This window comes from Salvelinus namaycush, chromosome 16 (assembly GCF_016432855.1).
Source record: "Salvelinus namaycush isolate Seneca chromosome 16, SaNama_1.0, whole genome shotgun sequence".
In the NCBI taxonomy this organism is placed as follows: Eukaryota; Metazoa; Chordata; class Actinopteri; order Salmoniformes; family Salmonidae; genus Salvelinus; species Salvelinus namaycush.
In genome coordinates this window covers 18,764,537-18,791,193 of record NC_052322.1, presented here as the reverse complement: position 1 = coordinate 18,791,193, position 26,657 = coordinate 18,764,537, and the positions used below count along the sequence as shown (strand labels likewise).

General features: G+C 45.5%; 1 protein-coding gene across 3 annotated transcripts in view; it reads right to left on the bottom strand.

Annotated features, from left to right (window-relative positions):
* The window catches only part of LOC120061105 (rap guanine nucleotide exchange factor 3-like), a 47,126-nt gene extending 20,871 nt beyond the window's left edge, over window positions 1-26,255 (bottom strand). For 2 of the 3 annotated variants that reach the window (XM_039010654.1, XM_039010656.1), the window contains exons 1-2: window positions 11,071-11,479; window positions 7,373-7,417 (exon numbers count right to left, since the gene is read on the bottom strand). In XM_039010654.1, the coding sequence (XP_038866582.1) occupies window positions 7,373-7,417; window positions 11,071-11,154 (129 nt within the window). In that variant the 5' untranslated portion in view covers window positions 11,155-11,479. Of the gene's footprint in view, window positions 1-7,372; window positions 7,418-11,070; window positions 11,480-23,913; window positions 24,000-25,981 lie in introns of those variants that run through there. The other variant, XM_039010655.1, reaches the window with a different exon arrangement.
* Window positions 26,256-26,657: the final 402 nt, after the last annotated feature.

Genomic DNA, 26,657 nt, shown 5'->3' with positions numbered 1-26,657 from the left:
CAGACTGGTCCCAGGGGACTGCAGACTGGCTCTACTGGCTGTGCTGGCTAGAGGTCACCACTATTCCCATGTGCCCTGACTGTTCCCGTGGGACCACTAGCTACCACCATGTTCTCAGCCTGGTCATCTCTGACCTCTGACACTTAGATAATAAACTCCAAATGCATAAATCCCCCATCATCATTGCAGACAAGCTGGCATTTCTAATCTTAAACACATTTTCTTAGAACAACAGACCAAAACAGAACGTTTCATACAGTACATCCTGGGTACAGCACCCCACCTACTAAGTAGCTAAACACACAGGACATAATCACTCATCATCAATCTGTTCGGTTCTGTATATACTGTAAGAACAAAAGCTCTAAAACTCTGTGAACTCTGTGATGAACAACTTGAGAAAATGTAGATCTACTAGGCATGTAATCTAGCGCAATGGTTTTCAACGTGTGTGCCTTGGGAAGCTGTCAGGTGTGCTGCAAACCTTATTTTTTTGAACACACTTATAAATGTGACCTGTGGAATGCACATTCAATTTTGACTTGGGAGCACCACTGCCACTCAGATAAATACATTGTTTATCTTGTATCCTGATGCCTAGTCACCTTACCCTAAAACATATCTACCTCTATCACTCCAGAATCACTGCACATTGTAAATATGGTATTGGAACTGACCCTGTATATAGCTTCTTAGTTATCTTGTTTTTATTTCTTGTGTGTTTTTCTTCTACCTTATGTTATTTTTAGTGCTATATTGACATTGATTACTGCCTTGTTGGGTTTAGCGCTTGCAAGAATGGCATTTGACTGTACTTGTGCATTTGACATTGAAACTTGAATAGCTCATGGTTACATCTGTATCTACAAATCCAGTTTGCTCAGGCATGTTGTTACATTTTTATCATTTGAGGGGCGCACATCATGGGCAAAGTCCTTTCCCACTGGACACATACGTCAGTTCAACGTCTGGTTTTGATTTACATTTGGTTGAGCTGTCATCTACTGTGAATTCAACGTGAAATCAACAAAACATTTCACCATGTCATTCGGTTTAGGTTAAAAGTTAGGTGAAAAAAAGACGGAATGCGTTACGTTGATACTTTTTGGCAAATCCATTTAGTTTTCTATGTTGATTCATCACCGGGGCCAAGCTTCCTGCCATCCAGGACCTCTATACCAGGCGGTTTCAGAGGAAGGCCCTAAAAATTGTCAAAGACCCCAGCCACCCTAGTCATAGGCTGGTCTCTCTGCTACTGAACGGCAAGCGGTACCGGAGTGCCAAGTCTAGGTCCAAGAGGCTTCTAAACAGCTTCTACCCCCAAGCCATAAGACTCCTGAACATCTAATCAAATGGCTAACCCAGACTATTTGCATTGCCCCCCCCCCCCCTTTTACGCTCCTGCTACTCTCTGTTATTATCTATGCATAGTCACTTTAATAACTCTACATACATATTACCTCAATTACCTCGACTAGCTGGTGCCCCGCACACTGACTCTGTACCAGTACCCCCTGTATATAGCTTGACTATTGTTATTTTACTGCTGCTCTTTAATTATTTGTTTATTTTATTTTTAGGTATTTTTCTTAAAACTGCATTGTTGGTTCAGGGCTTGTAAGTAAGAATTTCACTGTAAGGTCTTCACCTGTTGTATTCAGCGCATGTGACAAATACAATTTGATTTGAGCCAATCTCATCGCAATGATTTATTGGGTTGAAATAATGTGGGAACAATGTTGATTCAAAAAGTTTTTGCCCAGAGGGTTGTATCAATTTACATCGCCTGTGAAAACAATTAGCACAGGCAAGTCTGATTAAAGGCGCTACATGGTCAATCTGCATTGGCCAAGTCAGGGCATTCATACTTCTTACACTTCGCTTAGCAGCACAGAGCTGCTGTCAAGGAAGTAAGTTTGTGTTTATTCAGTTCCTCCCGCCCTCACCCATTAATGTCAATGAGGAGCAATACGGAGCGACGCACAGCGATGCACAGCTCAATTATTTTAAAAAATTGGTCGAGAGCTCAATTTGGCCTCTGCGTGCCTCCAGAGGTTCCGCAATATGCGTCACATTCCGTCCACATTTTCATATGAAGAATAAATAAGCTCTTATAGGTTTAGCTGTACCACAGCCTCTGCCATATAAACAAACACAGCATGCATGGCTTTGTGTCGGTGGTTGCACCATTACAATGCAGAAAACCACAAGTCTCTAGCTCAAACCGTTTAAAACTAAAGACCTATTTTACAAAAAATTGCGAGGATTCGTGGGACGCTCTTACAGGGGTACACACAAATGAATCTTTGTGAGTAAGGAACTATGAAAATAGTTTAAATAAACTGTATTTAATCTTTAAAAAACTTTTGTCACAGAAAATAGAGAATTTTGCAGTAGGGATCAGATGAAGGTCATTAGCACTAAATAAATTGATAGGAACATTTTTGGTGTGGTGCTAAAAACAAAATGGATCCATAAAGGTGTGCCGCAGTTCAAAAAAGGTAAGGAACCACTGATCTAGGGACTATAGCCCATGTGTTAGTAGTATAGGCAGGAGGAACTCCCTGATTGTTCCGACCACATGCATCAGGTTAGAGTAAACCGTTTTCCCTCAGGTGTGCCAGTGCTGGTGAATGACATACTGTATGTACTGTAGAAGTGGCCCTTTCTCTCTCACACTGCTCTCTCTGACGTTTCAGGTCCGGAACAGGCTGAATATGTGCTTTAGATAAACATTAATGACACACTTTCTTATGGAGACCAAGTCAAAGTCGGCCTTTGAATGTTATGTCTGTGTTTGAATAGTGTAGTATCACAAAAGGAACATATGGGCCTGTTAAAATGGTTTGTATATTTGTGGGTGGGTTGGTTTGTGTCTGACAATGGCTAATGTGGTCTGTGGTTATGGCCTTTCCTCCCACACTTTTTTTTCTTCTTATAACAACACTCAAATAAAGTCACTTTGTTACCTTCATTCTCTGGCTCAGTGAGAGTAACTGTTTCAATAACTGAGTGTGGTGTGTGGGTTTACTATATTTGTGCCTATAGTCTGTGTTAAATAGTGTCAAGTTTCTACTAATGTTCTGAAGTTTCCTCTGTGGGCGAGTCTACAGTCTCCCTCTGTGCTGTGACCTTGGTGGGCTTTGTTCTCTCCTCTTCTGTTCTCTCTGGAACATGACTGTACCTGGAGGGAGGGATGGAGCACCACGCCGGTGGGCAGAGGAGCTGTAGGAACTGCATCTCACATCCCACTCTCTATACAGACAAGACCACGTCAGACCTTCTGAGGGGTTATTGTTTCCAACAAGTACACTTCCTCCCCCATTTCAGAAATACCAAGCTACAGCACTGGATTTTTTTCCTTTATTCAAAACAGGAAGTGCCAATTTAGGTAAAAAAGCCTGACGGCATTGATGAGATTATTATTATTTTTATTTTTTTAAACCTGTGTGAATATACGTAGCACCAAACCCCAAACCACAATCACCATCTTGATCATCATTAGATAACTAACAGAACAATCTCAAATCTCTAAACCAGGAGTCTCAAACTCATTTTCCCAGCTCGCAAAATTCAGTCTTCAACGAGGTCTGGAGGGCCCAACTTAAAATGAATTACAGTGCATTAGGAAATTATTCAGACCAATTGACTTTAAAAAAAAATGTTACAGCCTTATTCTAAAATGGATTAAAAGTTTTTGTTCCCTCATCAATCTACACACAACAACTCATAATGACAAAGCAAAAACAAGTTTTTAGAAATTTTTGCAAATTTACTAAAAATAAAAACCTGAAATATCACATTTACATAAGTATTCAGACCTTTAGTCAGTACTTTGTTGAAGCCCCTTCTGCAGTGATTATAGCCTCTAGTCTTCTTAGGTATGACGCTACAAGCTTGGCACACCTATATGTGGGGAGTTTCTTCCATTCTTCTCTGCAGATCTGCTCAAGCTCTGTCAGGTTGGATGGGGAGCATCGCTGCACAGCTGTTTTCAAATGAAATGAAATCAAATTCTATTGGTCACATACACATATTTAGCAGATGTTATTGCGGGTGTAGCGAAATGCATGTGTTCCTAGCTCCAACAGTGCAGTAATATCTACCAATTCACAACAATACACACAAATTGAAAGTAAAATGATGGAATTAAGAAATATATAAATATTATAACGAGCAATGTCAGAGTGGCATTGACTAAAATACAGTATAATAGAATACAGTATATACATATGAAATGAGTAAAGCAGTATGTAAACATTGTTAAAGTGACTAGTGTTCCGTTATTAAAGTGACCAGTGATTCCAAGTCTATGTATATGGCAGCAGCCTCTAAGGTGCAGGGTTGAGTAACCGGGTGGTAGCCGGCTAGTGATGGCTATTTAACAGTCTGATGGCCTTTAACAGTCAGGTCTCTCCAGAGATGTTCGATCGGGTTCAAGTCCAGGTTCTGGCTGGGCCATTCAAGGACATCCAGAAACTTGTCCCGAAGCCACTCCTGCGTTGACTTGGTTGTGTGCTTAGTGTCGTTGTCCTGTTGGAAGGGGAACCGTCGCCCCATTCTGAGGTACTGAGCGCTCTGGAACAGGTTTTCATCAAGGATCTCTCTGTACTTTGCTCCTTTCATCTTTCTCTCGATATTGACTAGTCTCCCAGTCCATTCTGCTGAAAAACATCCTCACAGCATGATGCTGCCACCACCATGCATCACCGTAGGGATGGTGCCAGGTTTCCTCCAGACGTGATGCTTGGCATTCAGGCCAAAGAGTTCAATATTGGTTTCACCAGACCAAAGAATCCTGTTCCTCGTGGTCTGAGAGTCCGTTAGGTGCCTTTTGGCAAACTCCAAGCAGGCTGTCATGTACCTTTTACTGTGGCTTCCATCTGGCCACTCTACCATAAAGGCCTGATTGGTAAAGTGCTGCAGAGATGGTTGTCATTCTGGAAGGTTCTCCATCTCCACAGAGGAACTCTAGAGCTCTGTCAGAGTGACCATCGAGTTCTTGGTCACCTCCCTGACCAAGGCCATTCTCCCCCAATTGCTTAGTTTGGCCGGGCGGCCAGCTCTAGGAAGAGTCTTGGTGGTTCCAAACTTCTTCCATTTAAGACTGATGAAGGCCACTGTGTTCTTGGGGACCTTCAATGCTGCAGACATGTTTTGGTACCCTTCCCCAGATCTGTGCCTCGACACAATCCTGTCTCGGAGCTCTACAGACAATTCCTTTGACCTCATGGCTTGGTTTTTTCTCTGACATGCACTGTCAACTGTGGGACATTATATAGACAGGTGTGTGCCTTTCCAAATCATGTCCAATTAATTGAATTTACCACAGGTGGACTCCAATCAAATTGTAGAAACATCTCAAGGATGATCAATGGGAACAAGATGCACCGGAGATCAATTTCGAGTCTCATAGCAAAGGATCTGAATACTAATGTAAATAAGGTATTTCTGTTGTTTTTTTTCATTTGCAAACATTTCTAAAAATCTGTTCTTGCTTTGTCAATGTGGGGTATTGTGTGTAGATTGAATCCATTTTAGAATAAGGCTGTAACATAACAAAATGTGGAAAAAGTCAAGGGGTCTGAATACTACTGCACTGTATATTTCCTTGCCATGAAAATGTGAAAAAAAAAATCCTCTAGCCATCGCTTTTTGAATTTTCTATGCTCCCTGACTGTCTAGCTTAAGTTTTGATGACTGTTAGCAAGCTGGACAGAGTAAAGAGACTATAACATTCGGTCAATTATCATTTCTACAGTTTCTATTTGGTTTTAGTCATTTCAATGTCAATTGAGATCGTGCCCCCTCCCCCCAAAAAATGTAAAACTAAAAAACATATTTTTTTACTCAAACCACCCTTGGGCCAGATTGAATCGGCTCGCAGGCCTTGAGTTTGACACATGCTCCAAAGACATAAAAAACAAGAACAACAACTAGCAACCAAACGAAGCACCAACAAAGCCAACCTCCCTGTAGCCTCGCTACTGTTCTCCCATTAGCTATAAGACCTGCATCCTCTCTCCCCTTTCCAAAATACACACAGCACTCACACAGAAAAAGCCCTTGGGAAGTTAGGAACATTCCAAGGCTGACTGGATATTTATTAAAGATACTCTCTACATGTTCAGTGCAGAAAAAACATAGACCTGAACTGAACTTTAATGTTGTATAGGCCTATTTACTGGCATTGATCTTTTACTGTGTTTTCATTCTTCCTGAAGTAGAAGAGAACACTGTTCCACTGTTTTTATTCCTGGAGATTCTGGATGTATCAAAGTGAGACCGGCTGTGTGTGTGTGCGTGTCTCTGTGTGTGTGCACGCATGTGAGCGTGTGTGTGCCTGACTGACTGCGTCTATGTATATTGGGTAAAATAATACCAGTCAGGAGCCAGATTTGTCTTTCCATTTCAACATCGTTATCAGGCTGATTTCTCCTGTGAGGGGGCTATTGAAGGAGCAGTTAGATAAAGGAGTGAGAGGGATGGGTCTGCTCTGGTCAGGCAGGGGGGGTAGTGAGGGCCTGAAGGCGGGGGGGGGGTAGCTAGCTGTGGATCTTGGAGTGTCCTTTAGACTCCTTGTGACTGCAGTGCTCGCCTGGATTGGAATGTGTTTTTAAAGACTCCACTGCTCAAGTGATATTAGGAACTCAAAAAAGAACAGGTTCAGCAGTTACAGAAGACGCCAACGCTGCAACAATAAAGGCTGGCGCAGTGGCTAAAAGTGCCCAGGAGAAACAATTTGCTGGAAATACAGCCTGAAGGCCGGGCCATGTCCGATGTCAACAGGTTGTGGTTGACATTTAATTGAGATTACTAAAATCGTTGTAGAATGTCATTATGCTCATACATTGGATCATCGTATTGAGGCAAAGTGTATGTTGAAGGTCTTGTGAGTCTTAGCATTTCACATGGCACACTGTAGAAAACGTGGGGCATTATATGATTTAACCCTAAGGACCTATAGCTTTAAGAGGTTAACTACTATTTACTGTACTTGAACTTCCATTCACCATTTCTACTATGCTGTTGTGGTGTTTCTATGGTGTAACAGATGATTTGAGGGTGAGATCAAAATGTCCGACATAAATAATGTTCCTACATGTCAACTCAATGACCTTGTTGGTTCTCTTCTCATGAAGATTGTGATTCATCAAAGATGAATCAGAAGCCAGAGCAGTTTGATTAAGGTCTAAGACTAGCTGTAGGGATGTGAAGTACTACTGTACTGTGTGTTTGTGTGTGTCAGGGTTGGGATCAATTAGAATTGAAGGCAGTCAATTCAGGAAGTAAACTAAAATATGCCTTCAATTCAAACTGAGCCCAACCCTGGTGGGTGTGTGGCACTGTCCCTGATCGGCATACCACGTACCTGCTTCATGGTGTCCTGTGTGTCAAGGGCCTCTGGCAGTGGGGTCTACGTGAAAGTGGGAGAGAAAGAAACATAACCTACTATTACATAATTTCACTATTCCATCATAGAGGTTCACATCCAGTCCAGAAAGCCTATAATATCAAGGCATTGCTGAATAATAAGGCCTATAATATATTATGGCTTCCTCTCATAGGCATTCCAACAGAACTGGTTAAACTGGTTGTTCTCAGAAACCATTGGGTGGGACCAGAAAGATAGGTTGAATGTGAAATATTCTAATGTCTAATGAGATACATACTGTTGTGTTCAGTTTGTTTTCAGTGAGTTTTTTCTATATGTCTACTGGTTCATGCAATATATGTCCTAAACCCGATGATATATGGGCAAACCCTCCTCTCAACTCATCAACACTATCCTGTAGCCTAATTCCCACTTCCTCTTTTGTTGTTCTATAACTCTTATTTTATGATCCACTGACAGCCTCTCTAAATGTGTTCCCAAACCAGCTGCTAAGTTGCATGACATGGATGGACACTTGCTGGCTGAGTTGTCATCGGAGTACACAGTCATTTACAAGGGCTTTGTTCAGGTCATTCTCTCCTCTATCTTTCCAGGTCTTGTTAACTCATGACTGGTTAGTGCCTTACCTTGAGGGCCACTCAGAAGAAAATTGATTATATAAGATGCAGGCCTCACGTTTTCACTGTATCGCGGTGTGGGACCGCCAGCTCAAATGATGGAAAATAGAAATATGGAACCTGACGAGTTATTGTCGTCTCTCTTTGTGTGGGAGTGCTATTGATGGCCTTGTGCTGGGCTTGGGTATCAAATGCAGCTAAAAAGAAAATGGTTTGAACACATCATTTTCCCCTCAGCTCCATTTGCAGTCAAGAAAATAAATAATACACTATTCTTCCTCTATCCCCTTTTCTTATTATTGTACTAGATTGCTTTTCTTCTCTTAAGTCAGGTGTTCAATGGCTCCTAGCGTGGAGACCTCTCCACCGTTTCTTTCTGTTGACAGAGTAAACTGTGCTGGTCTGTCCTACTGCCAACACTGTCACATGCTCCCAACCAGAGGTACTGCACATTGCCCTCTTCAGCTGTTAGCCAACTCTATAAAATAGACTTAAGTCTCTCTCATATGTTCTGTCGCTTCTGCTCTCTCTCTCTGCCATGCTGAGAGCAGCAAAACCATGCTTGTAGAGGCGTCACTTCTTGCCTAATGTAGCACCACACAGACACACCTGTAGGCTATAGTGACTTTGTTTTTTTCCTTGGAGAAGCCCTTGCATCTTAGAAAACAACTCAAGGAAACAAAGTTGAAGGCCTGGCAGCAGTATGGGGCATACAGTGGGAAATACCAGATGCCATTTCCCTCTTATCAAGAAGTGCCCTTCTTGCTATGTATCTCTTATTATGAGGACCTCTACCAATGTGAGTAATTTTGTACTGTTTATCTCCAGGAGTCACCACCACCACCCCAGCACTGGTATGCATTGCAATAAGCATGGACATTGGGGTACAGACCTTATTACCATCTATTAATTCTAGAAAAATGACTCTGTCTGCATTGCTTACTAGTGGTGGTATCAGACCACACGTGCCATGTGTGTCTTAATGAACTAGAGTTAGCTGGCGCCCAGTGTGAAGCCAGTTTAATTGGGTCTAATGTTGTTGCATGCCGCCTCTGCATTCCAGACACATCATCAAACAGACACAAAGATGACGTGGAGCCACAGATGCTTTAGGAATAATGATGTTTGCCTGATCATGTAAGGCATGGAGCACTGCACCACGGTTCTAATAAGGCCAACTGAACTCAATCTCCAGTCGAAGTCTATTATTTTACATTTCCATATCTTACTGTATTATCAATGTAATAAGTATATTTACGAATATCAAACGAAAAACAGGGTATTGTATGTTTAGCTTTTAATATTTTGCAATGCGCCCACAGCTATTGACATGAATAAGATCAAGCATTTGATTTTGTATGAAAGCATTGATCTATTTATCTATGAGAGGTGTTGTAGTTGTAGTTGAACCTCTAGGGACTAGGTCAATGTGGATTTAAGGACATTAAGCAGATGGGCTAGATTAAAACATCATCACCATAGGGTGTCCTAATTAATCAACTATAGGCTACTTGAGGAAGTACAACATACACATAAACAAACTCACTACGCATATGATATTTAGAAGCTTTCCTAAACCATCTTAATTGTTTTGTTCTCAGCCAATCCAGTTGTTACTTGTGAACACAAGATCAGGGTATTAAGTAATATTTCCATTGACGTCCTACCTACAGTAATATGTTACGGCTACTCCATAGACATTGCCAAATATATGTGTTTTTTTAATGGACTGTCCACTGACAGGCGACACCTTTGCTTGTTAAGCTGTTATTGATCATATATAAGACCTATGCCTTTTTATAGTCAGGTCATCACAGATTCAGCTAATCACAAAGTCTGTAGGTGAATAACTCTAGATTTGTATAATCCTGAGCAATTCAATAACAAAGCCAAATTTAGATCTTTCTTGAGGAGCACAATTCGGAATCTTCCTGTGGCTGAGGGGAAAATAGACATTCTTGTCTACCATGTAAACTGAATGGGGGGATCGAGGTGAACAATAAACAATGCACTATAAATAACAAGAGTAATAAAAGAACCTGTCTGTGTCTCCGCTACCTTCCTCTCCTCTGCCCCACACCCAAGACTACAGAGAAGTCCCCGTGTCAGTCTGACCCTTCTCCACATTCTCACATGCAACGCAGGAAGCTGCTTTTATTTTGGGGACACATACAGACTGTGTCACAGTGGATGTGGTGAGCACCCCCCCCCCCCCCTCACTTCTTCCACCAACACATTGTCTGACTCCACAGCCCCATTCACTCTACACCTCTGCAGTGCACACCACCCACACATCTCACCACGCAGACACTAATACAGAGACACAATCACATACGGTGACGTAAACTTTTATGCTGAAGTGTTGCAGTGTTTTCAAGTGTGACCCGTCTTCCCTCCTCTTGTAGTGCTTATAGTAACTGATTAGTGAAGTGTGCAGTGTGTGCGAAAGGCAGCGAGACAGAGCATGACTGTGACATGCGTGCAGCCACAATCAGACTTTCTGTAGAGATTGTTCTACCTCCCACCACATTCTTTTTATCAAGTACAGTGGTGCTTCATTTCTACCTAGAACTTGAGTCTCACTCTCAAAACATGTCCACGTGATAGGCTATATAATTTATTGATGGCCTATTTTGCTGTGAAAACATTGTATCAAACTGCCATGGGTGTGACTATTTTGAGAATATTTTCAGTCAAGGTCATACTTTACTTTCTGAAGAAAAAAGTTGTTTTCATGAAGAATTATATTATGACCCATGAGCACTCATTATCATCATCATCATCATCAACATCATCACTATCCTCAGATCATCATCAAACCATCTCAAAGCTAAACAATAGGCACAATGCAAAGACAAAAAAGGAATGATGTTGCAGATAATGATGATAAGTAGCCTAGTGATGATGATTAGTATACTATTAGCCTGTGCACAACTGTAGGTTTTGTAGGCCGCCATTGTAAATAAGATTTTGTTCTTAACTGACTTGCCTAGTTAAACAGAGGTTAAATACAAAATAAATAAAGGTATGCTATTCTAGGCAAGAATAATAACATACCCAACTGATGCCTCGAATGGTCGATGTTTCCACAGAATAATGATCCGGGAAAATTCGATAATTGTAACTCCGGAACAGATGCATGTTTTTTCAAGTCAAACAAAACAACTTTCACGGTTAGTGGATCTGCGGTCATAACGCATGTCGAAGACGGGAGCACCAAGCATGTCTGTCTACCCGTTACAAAGACCGGACCCACATTACAACAACATAGCATACCGACAGTGGACATTGCACGACCAGTTGAATCGCCACATGTTGCTCTTGTGTCACTAAAGCCACAAGTCTATATTATCTGTATCCAACCTGACTGTTAGGCTACTGTGCCTATATCAAAACTCAACCCAGCTGTCACTGCCACCTCACACGACGTTGCTGGCTGCTGCCTCTGCTCGACCGAGACTCCAACCCACTTTCAATCAGCCTCAGCTCTATCTCAGCACAGGCGCATGATTGTAGCTTTGCGTAAGCACACTTGCTCTCAAATGAGTCCCCGCTGCTTGTCAAGTGATTTCGGAGTCATTAAAATCGGCGACCTCTTCAGAAGGATCTGATTCTCTATTCACTGCAGCAAATTGCCATTTTCTTGTTCTTGTTCCCAACATTCAGTTGCGATGACACGTTTGGGAGTGTTCTAAACTTTTTGTATATCCTAGTTTTTTTTTGCCAAACTAACAATGTCTTACTGTATTTAAATTATTTGATTTCAACTAACTTATGTTTTAATTCAATTCTTAGCTCCCTCTGTAGATGCCTACTGGAGAACTTTTATTTGTATTGCTTTTAAATTTTTAAAATCTTATTAACACTTTGTTCTAGCTAGCTATTTGTGTAGGTAGCTATCAAGTAAACACAATGATATAGTAACTTGTTGACTTAACTCTAGAATGCCTACTTCAAGTGTTTTAGTACTAGTCTGTAATCTCAGGACTTAACCTATGCCTAATAGTAATAGTAATAACTAAAACTTAAAAAAAAAAACAGATCACAAAATATAAATAGGCCTATCCCACGGTCATTTCAACCAAAACAATGTGATGACATGACATTGAATTAACGCCGAAAACTTTGTGGGATTTGCAAAAATGCATAAATTTAATAACGGAATTTCGTATTTTTTTTTACCTAACTTTTAACTAAAATCCAATTACAGGATGAACATTTGGGTTGATTTCACATTGAATTCACGTTAGTTGACAACCAAATGTAAATTTAAACTAGACGTTGTACTGACATATGCGCCCAGTTGGATGTGTCACAAATATATATATGTTTCTAACATTTTGTAGGGCAGGCCTATCTGATTCCAAAACACACCACAATATGTTGAGTCGGAGCTCCAGCAACTCCAGCACTCTGTATTTCGCCGGAGTTTGGTAGATGAGATTGAGTCAACGATAAGTATATCAAATATAAGTGTTCATAATGTTCCAGGCCAGTACTGTGGGCAGACTACAAAATTATCCTGTCCAGATAGCAGCACCTGTACATCAGGAGTTACTGGTGCAAAAACACTTTGATTAGAGGTAGAGGTACACACTTAAAACAAATGGTTCTATATAGTGCCAAATAAGGGTTATTTGGCTTGCTACCATAGCGGAGCCCCTTTTAGTGCAATGTGGAACCTTTTTTTAAGGTTCTATAAAGAGTCATGCTCATAAGGTTCTAAATGGAACCTCTATGGTGCTAAAAATAACCCTATCCTAAGGTTCTATATAATACAAAAAAGGGTTCCACTATGGTTACAACACTAAAACATCTCCTTTAAAATGTACAGTAACTTACTGGCAACAATTGGCCAGTAAGTTACTGTAATTTCATTTACAGTACAGCTACTGTAATCCATTTTACGGTACCACAAATGTTACCGAAATCTCATTTACAGTACCAAGTCAGTTACTGTAATCTAATTTACAGTACAAATTACAATTACAGCATATTACTGTAATTACCCATATTACCCAATGCTCTTTGCAAGTTTTCATTTTCACATTTTTGGCCTTCCTGTGACATCGGATGCTGTAGTTGTCCTGGAAGTTAGGCAGTATGCCCCCAGTGATGCGTTGGGCAGACCGTACCACCTTCTGGAGAGCCCTGTGGTTGTGGACGGTGCAGTTTCCGTACCAGGCGATGATACAGCCCGACAAGATGATCTAAATTGTCCATCTATAAAAGTTTCTACGGGTCTTAGGGGCCAAGCCAAATTTCTTCAGCCTCCTGAGGATACACTGGTCTTCAAAATAATTCTAATTACAACAAGGTATCTTATGATATAGCTCTGACTAGCTCTGATAGTGACAATACCTTACTGAGATATTCACCGTACCTTGATATCTGCTTCCTCTAAATTACTATAACGTCAAAGTAATGACTAATAAAATGTAAGAAAGTTATTTTTATAGTATTTTACTGTAATTACAAGGGATTGGAGCATGCAGGTTGGCTGCTAGGCATTTGTATATTACAGAATATTAATGAATACTAGGTGTTTTATATCACTTTCCCTTCTAGGGGCCTTAACAAAGGCTTCAAAACTGGTCGTGATTGCAGGGCAAAAGATATCAAATGCACATGATTAAATAGTCAACCATTAATGGTTTAGGACTCTTTCACTCTCATTTGTCCCCTATAGACATTTAATTGTTTGAGAACTACTACCACATATCACTTAAATTGGTACAGGGCTCTCACTAACGGGTGCAACACATATAGTACAAGGCACACCTGAAATTCTTCCCCTCCCAGAATATTTTTCCACAATGCACCATCATTTACAGTATGCTGCATTAAATATACAGCAAAACAGCACTTTATTGTTGAATTGTATTGAAAAACTTTTACGCAGTTGCTAATAATGAATAAGTAATTCTATATTACAGAATATCAACTGCTATTTGGTGTTTTATATCACTTGCAATTTAGGCCTTAACAAAGGCTTCTAAAGTGACAGTGACGACAGGGCAAAAACAGATCAAAAGGACATGGCTAGCCAGTCAACACAGGTTTAAACCTTCCTGTCACTCTGATCTGTCCTCTATAGACATTCAATTGTTAGGGAGCCACTACCACATATCAGTTAAATTCATACAGCGGGTGCAACAAATATAGCCTCTTACAAGACACACCTCAAAATATGTTAATCTGTCACGATCGTCTTCTTGTGAGAGATTGGACCAAGGCGCAGCATGTGCAAAATACATCTCTTTATTGTGGAAAAGAGAGAAAACACGAAAACAAACACTATACACAAACTAACAAAAAAACAACAAACGACCGTGAAGCTAAATAACGTAAGTGCACAGACAATCAACAAACGTTCAACATAGACAATTACCCACAAACACATGATGCCCATGGCTGCCTTAAATATGGCTCCCAATTAGAGACAATAAACCACAGCTGTCTCTAATTGAGAACCAATCTAGGCAGCCATCGACATACAAACACCTAGACAAGACATTACCCCATTAAACCTACAAACCCCTAGACAAACCAAAACACATACTTCACCATGTCACACCCTGACCTAACTAAAATAATAATGAAAACAAAGATAACTAAGGCCAGGGTGTGACATAACCCCCCCTTAAGGTGCGAACTCCGGGCGCACCAGCATAAAGTCTAGGGGAGGGTCTGGGTGGGCGTCTGTCCACGGTGGCGGCTCTGGCACTGGTCGTGGTCCCCACCCCACCATAGTCACTACCCGCTTTCGTAGCCTCCTCCAAATGACCACCCGCCAACTTAACCCCACTGGATTAAGGGGCAGCACCGGACTAAGTGGCAGCACCGGACTAAGGGGCAGTACCGGACTAAGGGGCAGCACCAGGATAAGGGGCAGCACCAGGATAAGGGGCAGCACCAGGATAAGGGGCAGCTCCGGACTGAGGGACAGCAGCTCCGGACTGAGGGACAGCAGCTCCGGACTGAGGGGCAGCACCGGACTGAGGGGCAGCACCGGACTGGCTGGCGGATCCTGGCTGGCTGGCGGATCCTGGCTGGCTGGCGGATCCTGGCTGGACGACTCTGGCGGATCCTGGCTGGACGGCTCTGGCGGATCCTGGCTGGACGGCTCTGGCGGATCCTGGCTGGACGGCTCTGGCGGATCCTGGCTGGACGGCTCTGGCTGCTCATGGCTGGCTGACGGATCTGGCTGCTCATGGCTGGCTGACGGATCTGGCTGCTCATGGCTGGCTGGACGGCTCTGGCTGCTCATGGCTGGCTGACGGATCTGGCTGCTCATGGCTGGCTGACGGATCTGGCTGCTCATGGCTGGCTGACGGATCTGGCTGCTCATGGCTGGCTGACGGATCTGGCTGCTCATGGCTGGCTGACGGATCTGGCTGCTCATGGCTGGCTGACGGATCTGGCTGCTCATGGCTGGCGGAAGGCTCTGGCTGATCCTGTCTGGCGGAAGGCTCTGGCTGATCCTGTCTGGCGGAAGGCTCTGGCTGATCCTGTCTGGCGGAAGGCTCTGGCTGATCCTGTCTGGCGGAAGGCTCTGGCTGATCCTGTCTGGCGGAAGGCTCTGGCTGCTCCTGTCTGGCGGAAGGCTCTGGCTGCTCCTGTCTGGCGGAAGGCTCTGGCTGCTCCTGTCTGGCGGAAGGCTCTGGCTGCTCCTGTCTGGCGGAAGGCTCTGGCTGCTCCTGTCTGGCGGAAGGCTCTGGCTGCTCCTGTCTGGCGGAAGGCTCTGGCTGCTCCTGTCTGGCGGAAGGCTTTGGCTGCTCCTGTCTGGCGGAAGGCTCTGGCGGCTCCTGTCTGGCGGAAGGCTCTGGCTGATCCTGTCTGGCGGAAGGCTCTGGCTGCTCCTGTCTGGCGGAAGGCTCTGGCTGCTCCTGTCTGGCGGAAGGCTCTGGCTGCTCCTGTCTGGCGGAAGGCTCTGGCTGCTCCTGTCTGGCGGAAGGCTCTGGCTGCTCCTGTCTGGCGGAAGGCTCTGGCTGCTCCTGTCTGGCGGAAGGCTCTGGCTGCTCCTGTCTGGCGGAAGGCTTTGGCTGCTCCTGTCTGGCGGAAGGCTCTGGCGGCTCCTGTCTGGCGGAAGGCTCTGGCGGCTCCTGTCTGGCGGAAGGCTCTGAAGGCTCATGGCAGACGGGCGGCTTTGCAGGCTCAGTACAGACGGGCGGCTTTGAATACTCAGTACAGACGGGCAGTTCATGCGGCGCTTGGCAGACGGACAGTTCAGACGGCGTTGGGCAGACAGGCAGTTCAGGCGCCGTTGGGCAGACGGGCAGTTCAGGCGCCGTTGGGCAGACGGCAGACTCTGGCCGGCTGAGACGCACTGTAGGCCTGGTGCGTGGTGCCGGAACTGGAGGTACCGGGCTGAGGACACGCATCTCAGGGCTAGTGCGGGGAGAAGGAACAGGGCATGCTGGACCCTGGGGACGCACATTAGGCCTAGTGCGTGGTGCCGGAACTGGTGGTACCGGGCTGAGGACACGCATCTCAGGGCTAGTGCGGGGAGCAGCAACAGGACGCACAGGACTCTGGGGACACACAGGAGGCTTGGTGCGTGGTGTAGGCACTGGTGGTAAAGGGCTGGAGACACGCACCATAGAGCTAGTGCGTGGAGGAGGCACAGGGCTCTGAAGACGCACTGGAAGCCTGGTGCGTGGTGTAGGCACTGGTGGTACTGGGCTGGAGCGGGGAGGTGGCGCCGGAAATACCGGACCGTGCAGGCGTACTGGCTCCCTTGAGCACTGAGCCTGTCCAACCTTACCTGGTTGTATGCTCCCCGTCGCCCGACCAGTGCGGGGAGGTGGAATAACCCGCACCGGGCTATGTAGGCGAACCGGGGACACCATGCGTAAGGCTGGTGCCATGTAAGCCGGCCCGAGGAGACGCACTGGTGGCCAGATGCGTTGGGCCGGCTTCATGACATCCGGCTCAACACTCAATCTAGCCCGGCCGATACGTGGAGCTGGAATGTACCGAACCGGGCTATGCACGCGTACAGGAGACACCATGCGCTCTACTGCGTAACACGGTGTCTGCCCGTACTCTCGCTCTCCACGGTAAGTACAGGGAGTAGGCGCAGGTCTCCTACCTGACTTCGCCACACTCAATTTAAGGCCCCCCCCAAGAAATTTTTGGGTTGTACTCACGGGCTTCCAGCCTTGCTTCCGTGCTGCCTCCTCATATCGCCTCCTCTCGGCTTTAGCTGCCTCCAGCTCTTCACGAGGGAGGCGATATTCTCCCGGTTGTGCCCAAGGTCCCTTACCATCCAGTATCTCCTCCCATGTCCATGAATCCTGTGTAGGTGGGTCCTGTTGCCGCTTGACACGCCGCTTGGTCCTAGATTGGTGGGTAATTCTGTCACGATCGTCTTCTTGTGAGAGATTGGACCAAGGCGCAGCGTGTGCAAAATACATCTCTTTATTGTGGAAAAGAGAGAAAAAACACGAAAACGAACACTATACACAAACTAACAAAAAAACAACAAACGACCGTGAAGCTAAATAACGTAAGTGCACAGACAAGCAACACACGTTCAACATAGACAATTACCCACAAACACATGATGCCCATGGCTGCCTTAAATATGGCTCCCAATTAGAGACAATAAACCACAGCTGTCTCTAATTGAGAACCAATCTAGGCAGCCATCGACATACAAACACCTAGACAAGACATTACCCCATTAAACCTACAAACCCCTAGACAAACCAAAACACATACTTCACCATGTCACACCCTGACCTAACTAAAATAATAATGAAAACAAAGATAACTAAGGCCAGGGTGTGACATAACCCCCCCTTAAGGTGCGAACTCCGGGCGCACCAGCATAAAGTCTAGGGGAGGGTCTGGGTGGGCGTCTGTCCACGGTGGCGGCTCTGGCACTGGTCGTGGTCCCCACCCCACCATAGTCACTACCCGCTTTCGTAGCCTCCTCCAAATGACCACCCGCCAACTTAACCCCACTGGATTAAGGGGCAGCACCGGACTAAGTGGGAGCACCGGACTAAGGGGCAGTACCGGACTAAGGGGCAGCACCAGGATAAGGGGCAGCACCAGGATAAGGGGCAGCTCCGGACTGAGGGACAGCAGCTCCGGACTGAGGGACAGCAGCTCCGGACTGAGGGGCAGCACCGGACTGAGGGGCAGCACCGGACTGGCTGGCGGATCCTGGCTGGCTGGCGGATCCTGGCTGGACGGCTCTGGCGGATCCTGGCTGGACGGCTCTGGCGGATCCTGGCTGGACGGCTCTGGCGGATCCTGGCTGGACGGCTCTGGCTGCTCATGGCTGGCTGACGGATCTGGCTGCTCATGGCTGGCTGACGGATCTGGCTGCTCATGGCTGGCTGGACGGCTCTGGCTGCTCATGGCTGGCTGACGGATCTGGCTGCTCATGGCTGGCTGACGGATCTGGCTGCTCATGGATGGCTGACGGATCTGGCTGCTCATGGCTGGCTGACGGATCTGGCTGCTCATGGCTGGCTGACGGATCTGGCTGCTCATGGCTGGCTGACGGATCTGGCTGCTCATGGCTGGCTGACGGATCTGGCTGCTCATGGCTGGCTGACGGATCTGGCTGCTCATGGCTGGCGGAAGGCTCTGGCTGATCCTGTCTGGCGGAAGGCTCTGGCTGATCCTGTCTGGCGGAAGGCTCTGGCTGATCCTGTCTGGCGGAAGGCTCTGGCTGATCCTGTCTGGCGGAAGGCTCTGGCTGATCCTGTCTGGCGGAAGGCTCTGGCTGCTCCTGTCTGGCGGAAGGCTCTGGCTGCTCCTGTCTGGCGGAAGGCTCTGGCTGCTCCTGTCTGGCGGAAGGCTCTGGCTGCTCCTGTCTGGCGGAAGGCTCTGGCTGCTCCTGTCTGGCGGAAGGCTCTGGCTGCTCCTGTCTGGCGGAAGGCTCTGGCTGCTCCTGTCTGGCGGAAGGCTCTGGCTGCTCCTGTCTGGCGGAAGGCTTTGGCTGCTCCTGCCTGGCGGAAGGCTCTGGCGGCTCCTGTCTGGCGGAAGGCTCTGGCGGCTCCTGTCTGGCGGAAGGCTCTGAAGGCTCATGGCAGACGGGCGGCTTTGCAGGCTCAGTACAGACGGGCGGCTTTGAATACTCAGTACAGACGGGCAGTTCATGCGGCGCTTGGCAGACGGACAGTTCAGACGGCGTTGGGCAGACGGGCAGTTCAGGCGCCGTTGGGCAGACGGGCAGTTCAGGCGCCGTTGGGCAGACGGCAGACTCTGGCCGGCTGAGACGCACTGTAGGCCTGGTGCGTGGTGCCGGAACTGGAGGTACCGGGCTGAGGACACGCATCTCAGGGCTAGTGCGGGGAGAAGGAACAGGGCATGCTGGACCCTGGGGACGCACATTAGGCCTAGTGCGTGGTGCCGGAACTGGTGGTACCGGGCTGAGGACACGCATCTCAGGGCTAGTGCGGGGAGCAGCAACAGGACGCACAGGACTCTGGGGACACACAGGAGGCTTGGTGCGTGGTGTAGGCACTGGTGGTAAAGGGCTGGAGACACGCACCATAGAGCTAGTGCGTGGAGGAGGCACAGGGCTCTGAAGACGCACTGGAAGCCTGGTGCGTGGTGTAGGCACTGGTGGTACTGGGCTGGAGCGGGGAGGTGGCGCCGGAAATACCGGACCGTGCAGGCGTACTGGCTCCCTTGAGCACTGAGCCTGTCCAACCTTACCTGGTTGTATGCTCCCCGTCGCCCGACCAGTGCGGGGAGGTGGAATAACCCGCACCGGGCTATGTAGGCGAACCGGGGACACCATGCGTAAGGCTGGTGCCATGTAAGCCGGCCCGAGGAGACGCACTGGTGGCCAGATGCGTTGGGCCGGCTTCATGACATCCGGCTCAACGCTCAATCTAGCCCGGCCGATACGTGGAGCTGGAATGTACCGAACCGGGCTATGCACGCGTACAGGAGACACCATGCGCTCTACTGCGTAACACGGTGTCTGCCCGTACTCTCGCTCTCCACGGTAAGTACAGGGAGTAGGCGCAGGTCTCCTACCTGACTTCGCCACACTCAATTTAAGGCCCCCCCCAAGAAATTTTTGGGTTGTACTCACGGGCTTCCAGCCTTGCTTCCGTGCTGCCTCCTCATATCGCCTCCTCTCGGCTTTAGCTGCCTCCAGCTCTTCACGAGGGAGGCGATATTCTCCCGGTTGTGCCCAAGGTCCCTTACCATCCAGTATCTCCTCCCATGTCCATGAATCCTGTGTAGGTGGGTCCTGTTGCCGCTTGACACGCCACTTGGTCCTAGATTGGTGGGTAATTCTGTCACGATCGTCTTCTTGTGAGAGATTGGACCAAGGCGCAGCGTGTGCAAAATACATCTCTTTATTGTGGAAAAGAGAGAAAAAACACGAAAACGAACACTATACACAAACTAACAAAAAAACAACAAACGACCGTGAAGCTAAATAACGTAAGTGCACAGACAAGCAACAAACGTTCAACATAGACAATTACCCACAAACACATGATGCCCATGGCTGCCTTAAATATGGCTCCCAATTAGAGACAATAAACCACAGCTGTCTCTAATTGAGAACCAATCTAGGCAGCCATCGACATACAAACACCTAGACAAGACATTACCCCATTAAACCTACAAACCCCTAGACAAACCAAAACACATACTTCACCATGTCACACCCTGACCTAACTAAAATAATAATGAAAACAAAGATAACTAAGGCCAGGGTGTGACATAATCAGAAACAACAATACCACATAACCACTAGATTTGCAAAGGTTTTTGGCACTACAAAAATGCAGTATGGAACTGATTTACAGTAAATTACTGGCAGCAATTGGCCTGCAAATTACTGTAGATTTTCAGAATAAGGTTTATAGAATTCCTAAAATACAGTATATTACTAAACTCGGCAAAAAAAGAAATGTCCTCTCACTGTCAACTGCGTTGATTTTCCGCAAACTTAACATGTGTAAATATTTGTATGAACATAAGATTCAACAACAGACATACACTGAACAAGTTCCACAGACATGTGACTAACAGAAATTGAATAATGTGTCCCTGAACAAAGGAGGGGTCAAAATCAAAAGTAACAGTCAGTATCTGGTGTGGCCACCAGCTGCATTAAGTACTGCAGTGCATCTCCTCCTCATGGACTGCACCAGATTTGCCAGTTATTGCTGTGAGATGTTACCCCACTCTTCCACCAAGGCCCCTCCAAGTTCCCTGACATTTCTGGGGGGAATGGCCCTAGCTCTCTCCCTCCGATCCAACAGGTCCCAGACGTGCTCAATGGGATTGAGATCTGGGCTCTTCGCTGGCCATGGCAGAACACTGACATTCCTGTCTTGCAGGAAATCACGCACAGAACGAGCATTGTCATGCTGGAGGGTCATGTCAGGATGAGCCTGCAGGAAGGGTACCAAATGAGGGAGGAGGATGTCTTCCCTGTAACCCACAGCGTTGAGATTGCCTGCAATGACAACAAGCTCAGTCTGATGATGCTGTGACACAGCGCCCCAGACCATGACTGACCCTCCATCTCCAAATCGATCCCGCTCCAGAGTACAGGCCTCGGTGTAACGCTCATTCCTTCCACGATAAACACAAATCCGACCATCATCCCTGGTGAGACAAAACCGTGACTCGTCAGTGAAGAGCACTTTTTGCCAGTCCTGTCTGGTCCAGCGATGGTGGATTTGTGCCCATAGGCGACATTGTTGCCGGTGATGTCTGGTGAGGACCTGCCTTACAACAGGCCTACAAGCCCTCAGTCCAGCCTCTCTCGGCCTATTGCGGACAGTCTGAGCACTGATGGAGGAATTGTGCATTCCTGGTGTAACTTGGGCAGTTATTGTTGCCATCCTATACCTGTCCCGTAGGTGTGATGTTCGGATTTAACGATCCTGTGGAGGTGTTGTTACACGTGGTCTGCCCCTGCGTGGACGATCAGCTGTACGTCCTGTCTCCCTGTAGCGCTGTCTTAGGCGTCTCACAATACGGACATTGGAATTTATTGCCCTGGCCACATCTGCAGTCCTCATGCCTCCTTGCAGCATACCTAAGGCACGTTCACGCAGATGAGCAGGGACCCTGGGCATCTTTCTTTTGGTGTTTTTCAGAGTCAGTATAAAGGCCTCTTTAGTGTCTTAAGTTTTCATAACTGTGACCTTAATCGCCAACCGTCTGTAAGCTGTTAGTGTCTTAACGACCGTTCCACAGGTGCATGTTCATTAATTGTTTATGGTTCATTGAACAAGCATGGGAAACTGTGTTTAAACCCTTTACAATGAAGATCTGTGAAGTTATTTGGATTTTCAAATTATCTTTGAAAGACAGGGTCCTGAAAAAGAGTTGTTTTTGTTGTTGTTGCTGAGTTTATATTCTGTGAGGGTAAATCATTTCCTCTCACAGGTGCAACAAATATAGCCTCTTACAAGGCACACCTTAAAATATGTTAATGAGCCCGAAACTTCCTCGCCCACAACATCTTCCCACAATGCACCATAATTAATTATGTAAAATACAATGAAGGTATTTTACTGTGCATTCTACCGTGTTTCACTGTTGAAATTACAGAAACGTCTTAGAGTGAACCCTTTTCGGAGCTATATTATAGAAAAAAAATGAATGGTTCTACAAAGGTTATTTTTAGAACCATACAGTGTTTCTTACTCTGGTTTAATAGCCATATTAAATTGTTATAATTCCATTGGTTTTATTATTATTTTTATGAACAAGTTTTGTCAGGAATGCTAGCTTTGGTACGTCTGGGGATTCCTGAGGAGAAAATTGAGAACTACTGACTTAATTATCCATTCTCACAAGACACCTTCACTGACCATAGTCATATGTAACATCTAATAGCATAACACAACAGATTAGATCAACTGGAATGGCTCACGGTTGCACAAAAAGAGCTGTGAGAAAACCAAGTCCCAAAATATTAGAATGACCCACCGGCCATACATTTGAATTATCGCTAAAAGAGGAAAGAACAATTGTTTTAACTGCAAATAACCATTGAAGGGCTCAAAGGGTTATTTGGGTCAGTATCCATCACCTTCCCAAAGAACCCTTGAGGAACCCAATTTTTTTTGTGTGTATAGAGGTAGTTTCCTACTGATTTATGGGTTATTTTTTAGTTATTTTTGGGTTATTTTTGCTTTGCAAAGTCTCTCTCTCTCTCTCTCTCTCTCTCTCTCTCTCTCAATCTCTCTCCCCCTCCCTCTCTCTCTCACTCTCTCTCTCTCTCCCCCTTTCTGTGTGTGCGTGTGTGTCTGCATGTCTGCGTGTCTGTCTGCCTGCGTGTGCGTAGGATTGGGGTGTGTGGACACTTATCAGTGACCCCAGCTGTCTGTCTAACCATGCAGTAGGCTACAGACACGTGGACACAGACAGATAAACTGCCTCAGACCAGGGACAGACAAAAACAACAGGAGAGGCATGACATAGTTACAGGACGGACAGCAAGAGTGATTCTCCACCTATACATCCTACATAGAACAACTCTGCTATGAAGTCTTATTAACTATTTCAAAGTCTGGTGTGATTAGTCATGTGGGTTTCACAGACCTTTCTTGAAACCCAGCACACAACCCGTTGAACCGGAATTACCTGTAGCCTAATTATTAAGTGCGTAATGGTATTCAAATATGCATGTCATCATACAGTGTCTGTAAAACATTACAGTGTATCCAAGTCATGTCTCTTTGTGGACATTTAATGCTTGATTTAAACAAACAAAAAAAGTTGAATTGTAAAAGTGGCAAATTACGCGATAGTGAATTCAACACTCCAACTCTTTCCTCACAATTCAGATAACACTCTATCCTTCTTTTAAATATGTTCATGTTTGTATTATGAAGAAGGAGAACTCGTGGTTGTCTTGGTGATCTGATGTGTAAACAGATAACTTACTTCCCCCTCCTCTGGTGTTATCCGTCTGGACGGCAACAAGATAGATTTGAAGAAGGTATCCATGGAGAACATGGCTGAAGCCGTTGCTAGGTGAAAGAGAAGAGCGAGGAAAAACAATTTAATGTATTTTCCTATACATTTTCCTCTAGTAATGTTCTGTGGAAACACAATAAGTTTGGTTCTGTTTTTCTGTCATGCCCTGGCCTGGAGGGCAGTTTCAGGAGATGTACAGTACCGTTCAAATGTTTGGGGTCAATTTCCTTGTTTTTGAAAGAAAAGCAAAACATCTCTGTTCATTAAATAACTTCAAATTGATTATAAATACAGTGTAGACATTGTTAATGTTGTAAATTACTATTGTTACTGGAAACGGCAGATTTTTTATGGAATATCTACATAGGCGTACAGAGGCCCATTATCAGCAACCATCACTCCTGTGTTCCAATGGCATGTTGTGTTAGCTAATCCAAGTTTATAATTTTAAAAGGCTAATTGATCATTAGAAAACCCTTTTTTAATTATGTTAGCACAGCTGTAAACTGTTGTTCTGATTTAAAGAAGCAATAAAACTGGCCTTCTTTAGACTAGTTGAGTATCTGGAGCATCAGCATTCGTGGGTTTGATTACAGGCTCAAAATGGCCAGAAACAAATAACTTTCTTCTGAAACTTGTCAGTCTACTCTTGTTCTGAGAAATTAAGGCTATTCCATGTGAGAAACTGCCAAGAAACTGAAGATCTCGTACAACACTGTGTACTACTCCCTTCACAGAACAGCGCAAACTGGCTATAACCAGAATAGAAAGAGGAGTGGGAGGCCCCGGTGCACAACTGAGCAAGAGGACAAGTACATTAGAGTGTCTATCTAGTTTGAGAAACTGACGCCTCACAAGTCCTCAACTGGCAGCTTCATTGAATAGTACACGCAAAAAGAACACAGATACTGGACAGAGGAAAGGCCAGCACAGTCACCGGATCTCAACCCTATTGAGCTGTTGTGGGAGCAGCTTGACCGTTGGTATGTAAAAAATGCCCATCAAGCCAATCCAACTTGTGGAAGGTGCTTCTGGAACTATGGGGTGAAATCTCTTCAGATTACCTCAACAAGTTGACAACTAGAATGACAAAGGTCTGCAAGGCTGTAATTGCTGCAAATTGAGAATTATTTGACGAAAGCAAAGTTTGAAGGACACAATTATTATTTAAGTTAAAAATCATTATTTCTAAACTTGTCAACATCTTGACTATATTTCCTATTCATTTTGCAACTCATTTCATGTATGTTTTCATGGAAAACAAGGACATTTCTAAGTGACCCCAAACTTTTGAACGGTAGTGTAAATCAGTATAATGTCAGGCTGGACAGACCCTTGACCCTTGGTCTCCATCCTAAATGGCACCCTATTCCCTATATAGTGCACTACTTTTGACCAGGGCCGGCATAGGGCTCTGGTCAAAAGTAGGGCACTATGCAGGAAATAGAGTGACATTTCAAACACACACTTGCTCTCTCCCACCTACAGTAGCACAAAGTAATGTGGTCATTTCATGATTCTCATCTTGTTTAGATCCCAGCCATTGTTCCAGCAGAGAGATGCCCTTCCTGGGCTGACCCCACTGACGGTGTCACAGCTCATGCTCTCCACTTCTTTCTAGTTACTAAGCTGCCTCAGTTACTACTCTGTCTTGTGTCATTCTATATAGCCACTGAGGAGATATACCCTGGACCTTGAGAAGAGATAGAGTTTATCTGAAAGGCGGAATATCTCAGGGTGTCTCAGCTTCTTTATCTCGACCCAGACACCTGTTGTTTTTTGTCAAAGTATTTTTCCGTTGCGGATATCACCTCTCCTCATCATCCTCTCCCTAGACTGTAGGTGAGAAAGTTAAAGGTATTCACAAAACACAGTGTGCTGCCTAGTACAACAAACATCTGACCCAAAAATAGCACCCATTAAAAACCAGTAGTCTACGTGAAATGTTTCAACCCTTCAAAGCGGGCTAAGAAACCTCTCCCTGTAGTTCTGACGAAAACAATCCACCTGAAAGCAGGCAACAACAATTTCTTACCAAATATGTCTTCCTGAGGACTGTGAAGAATAGTTTGTCTATCTGTGATCCTGCTTGGAGAAGATCAAAAATTCCCAAACAAAAAAACAAATAAACTAAAAGTACAGTCTCCGGCAGAGACATACACAGAACAAGCTAAGGAAGGCTGAGTGAGGCTCTAGTGTTTGTCTTCCAGGGACATCAAGATGCCAGTTTAAGAATGCTCATAGTGAAGAAGGAATCCAGTTTTCATTTGTATGACCTCCTCAGGGAATGTCAACACGTCAGTTTGTTCGATAAGGAATAACACGTGCTGTAGCTAGCTGCTAGACTCCATCAGATAGCATCTCACAGAGCGACTGCACAGTGCACAGTCCAGTGTCATGAGGGCTGCAAATGTTTGTTATGTTTCAACTCGGTAGTTCAACGGTTTGGTTGACTGGTTAAGGCCTACTTACAAGGCTTGTATTGATACACGGTTGGTGTGGTAAAAATACATCACGCCTATTTAATGACCCACAGCTGATCTCAAACCATAAACGTGTTAGGACTGAGGGCATAGCGATAATTCAATCTTTTAAACAAATGATTGCAACACATTGAAACAAAAGCCGGTAAACATTGTGAGCTCAGAACCGCTAGCTGGGCCTTGTATAGTATAGGCCCTAAGAGATGGCCAAACAGTAACCAGCGAGCA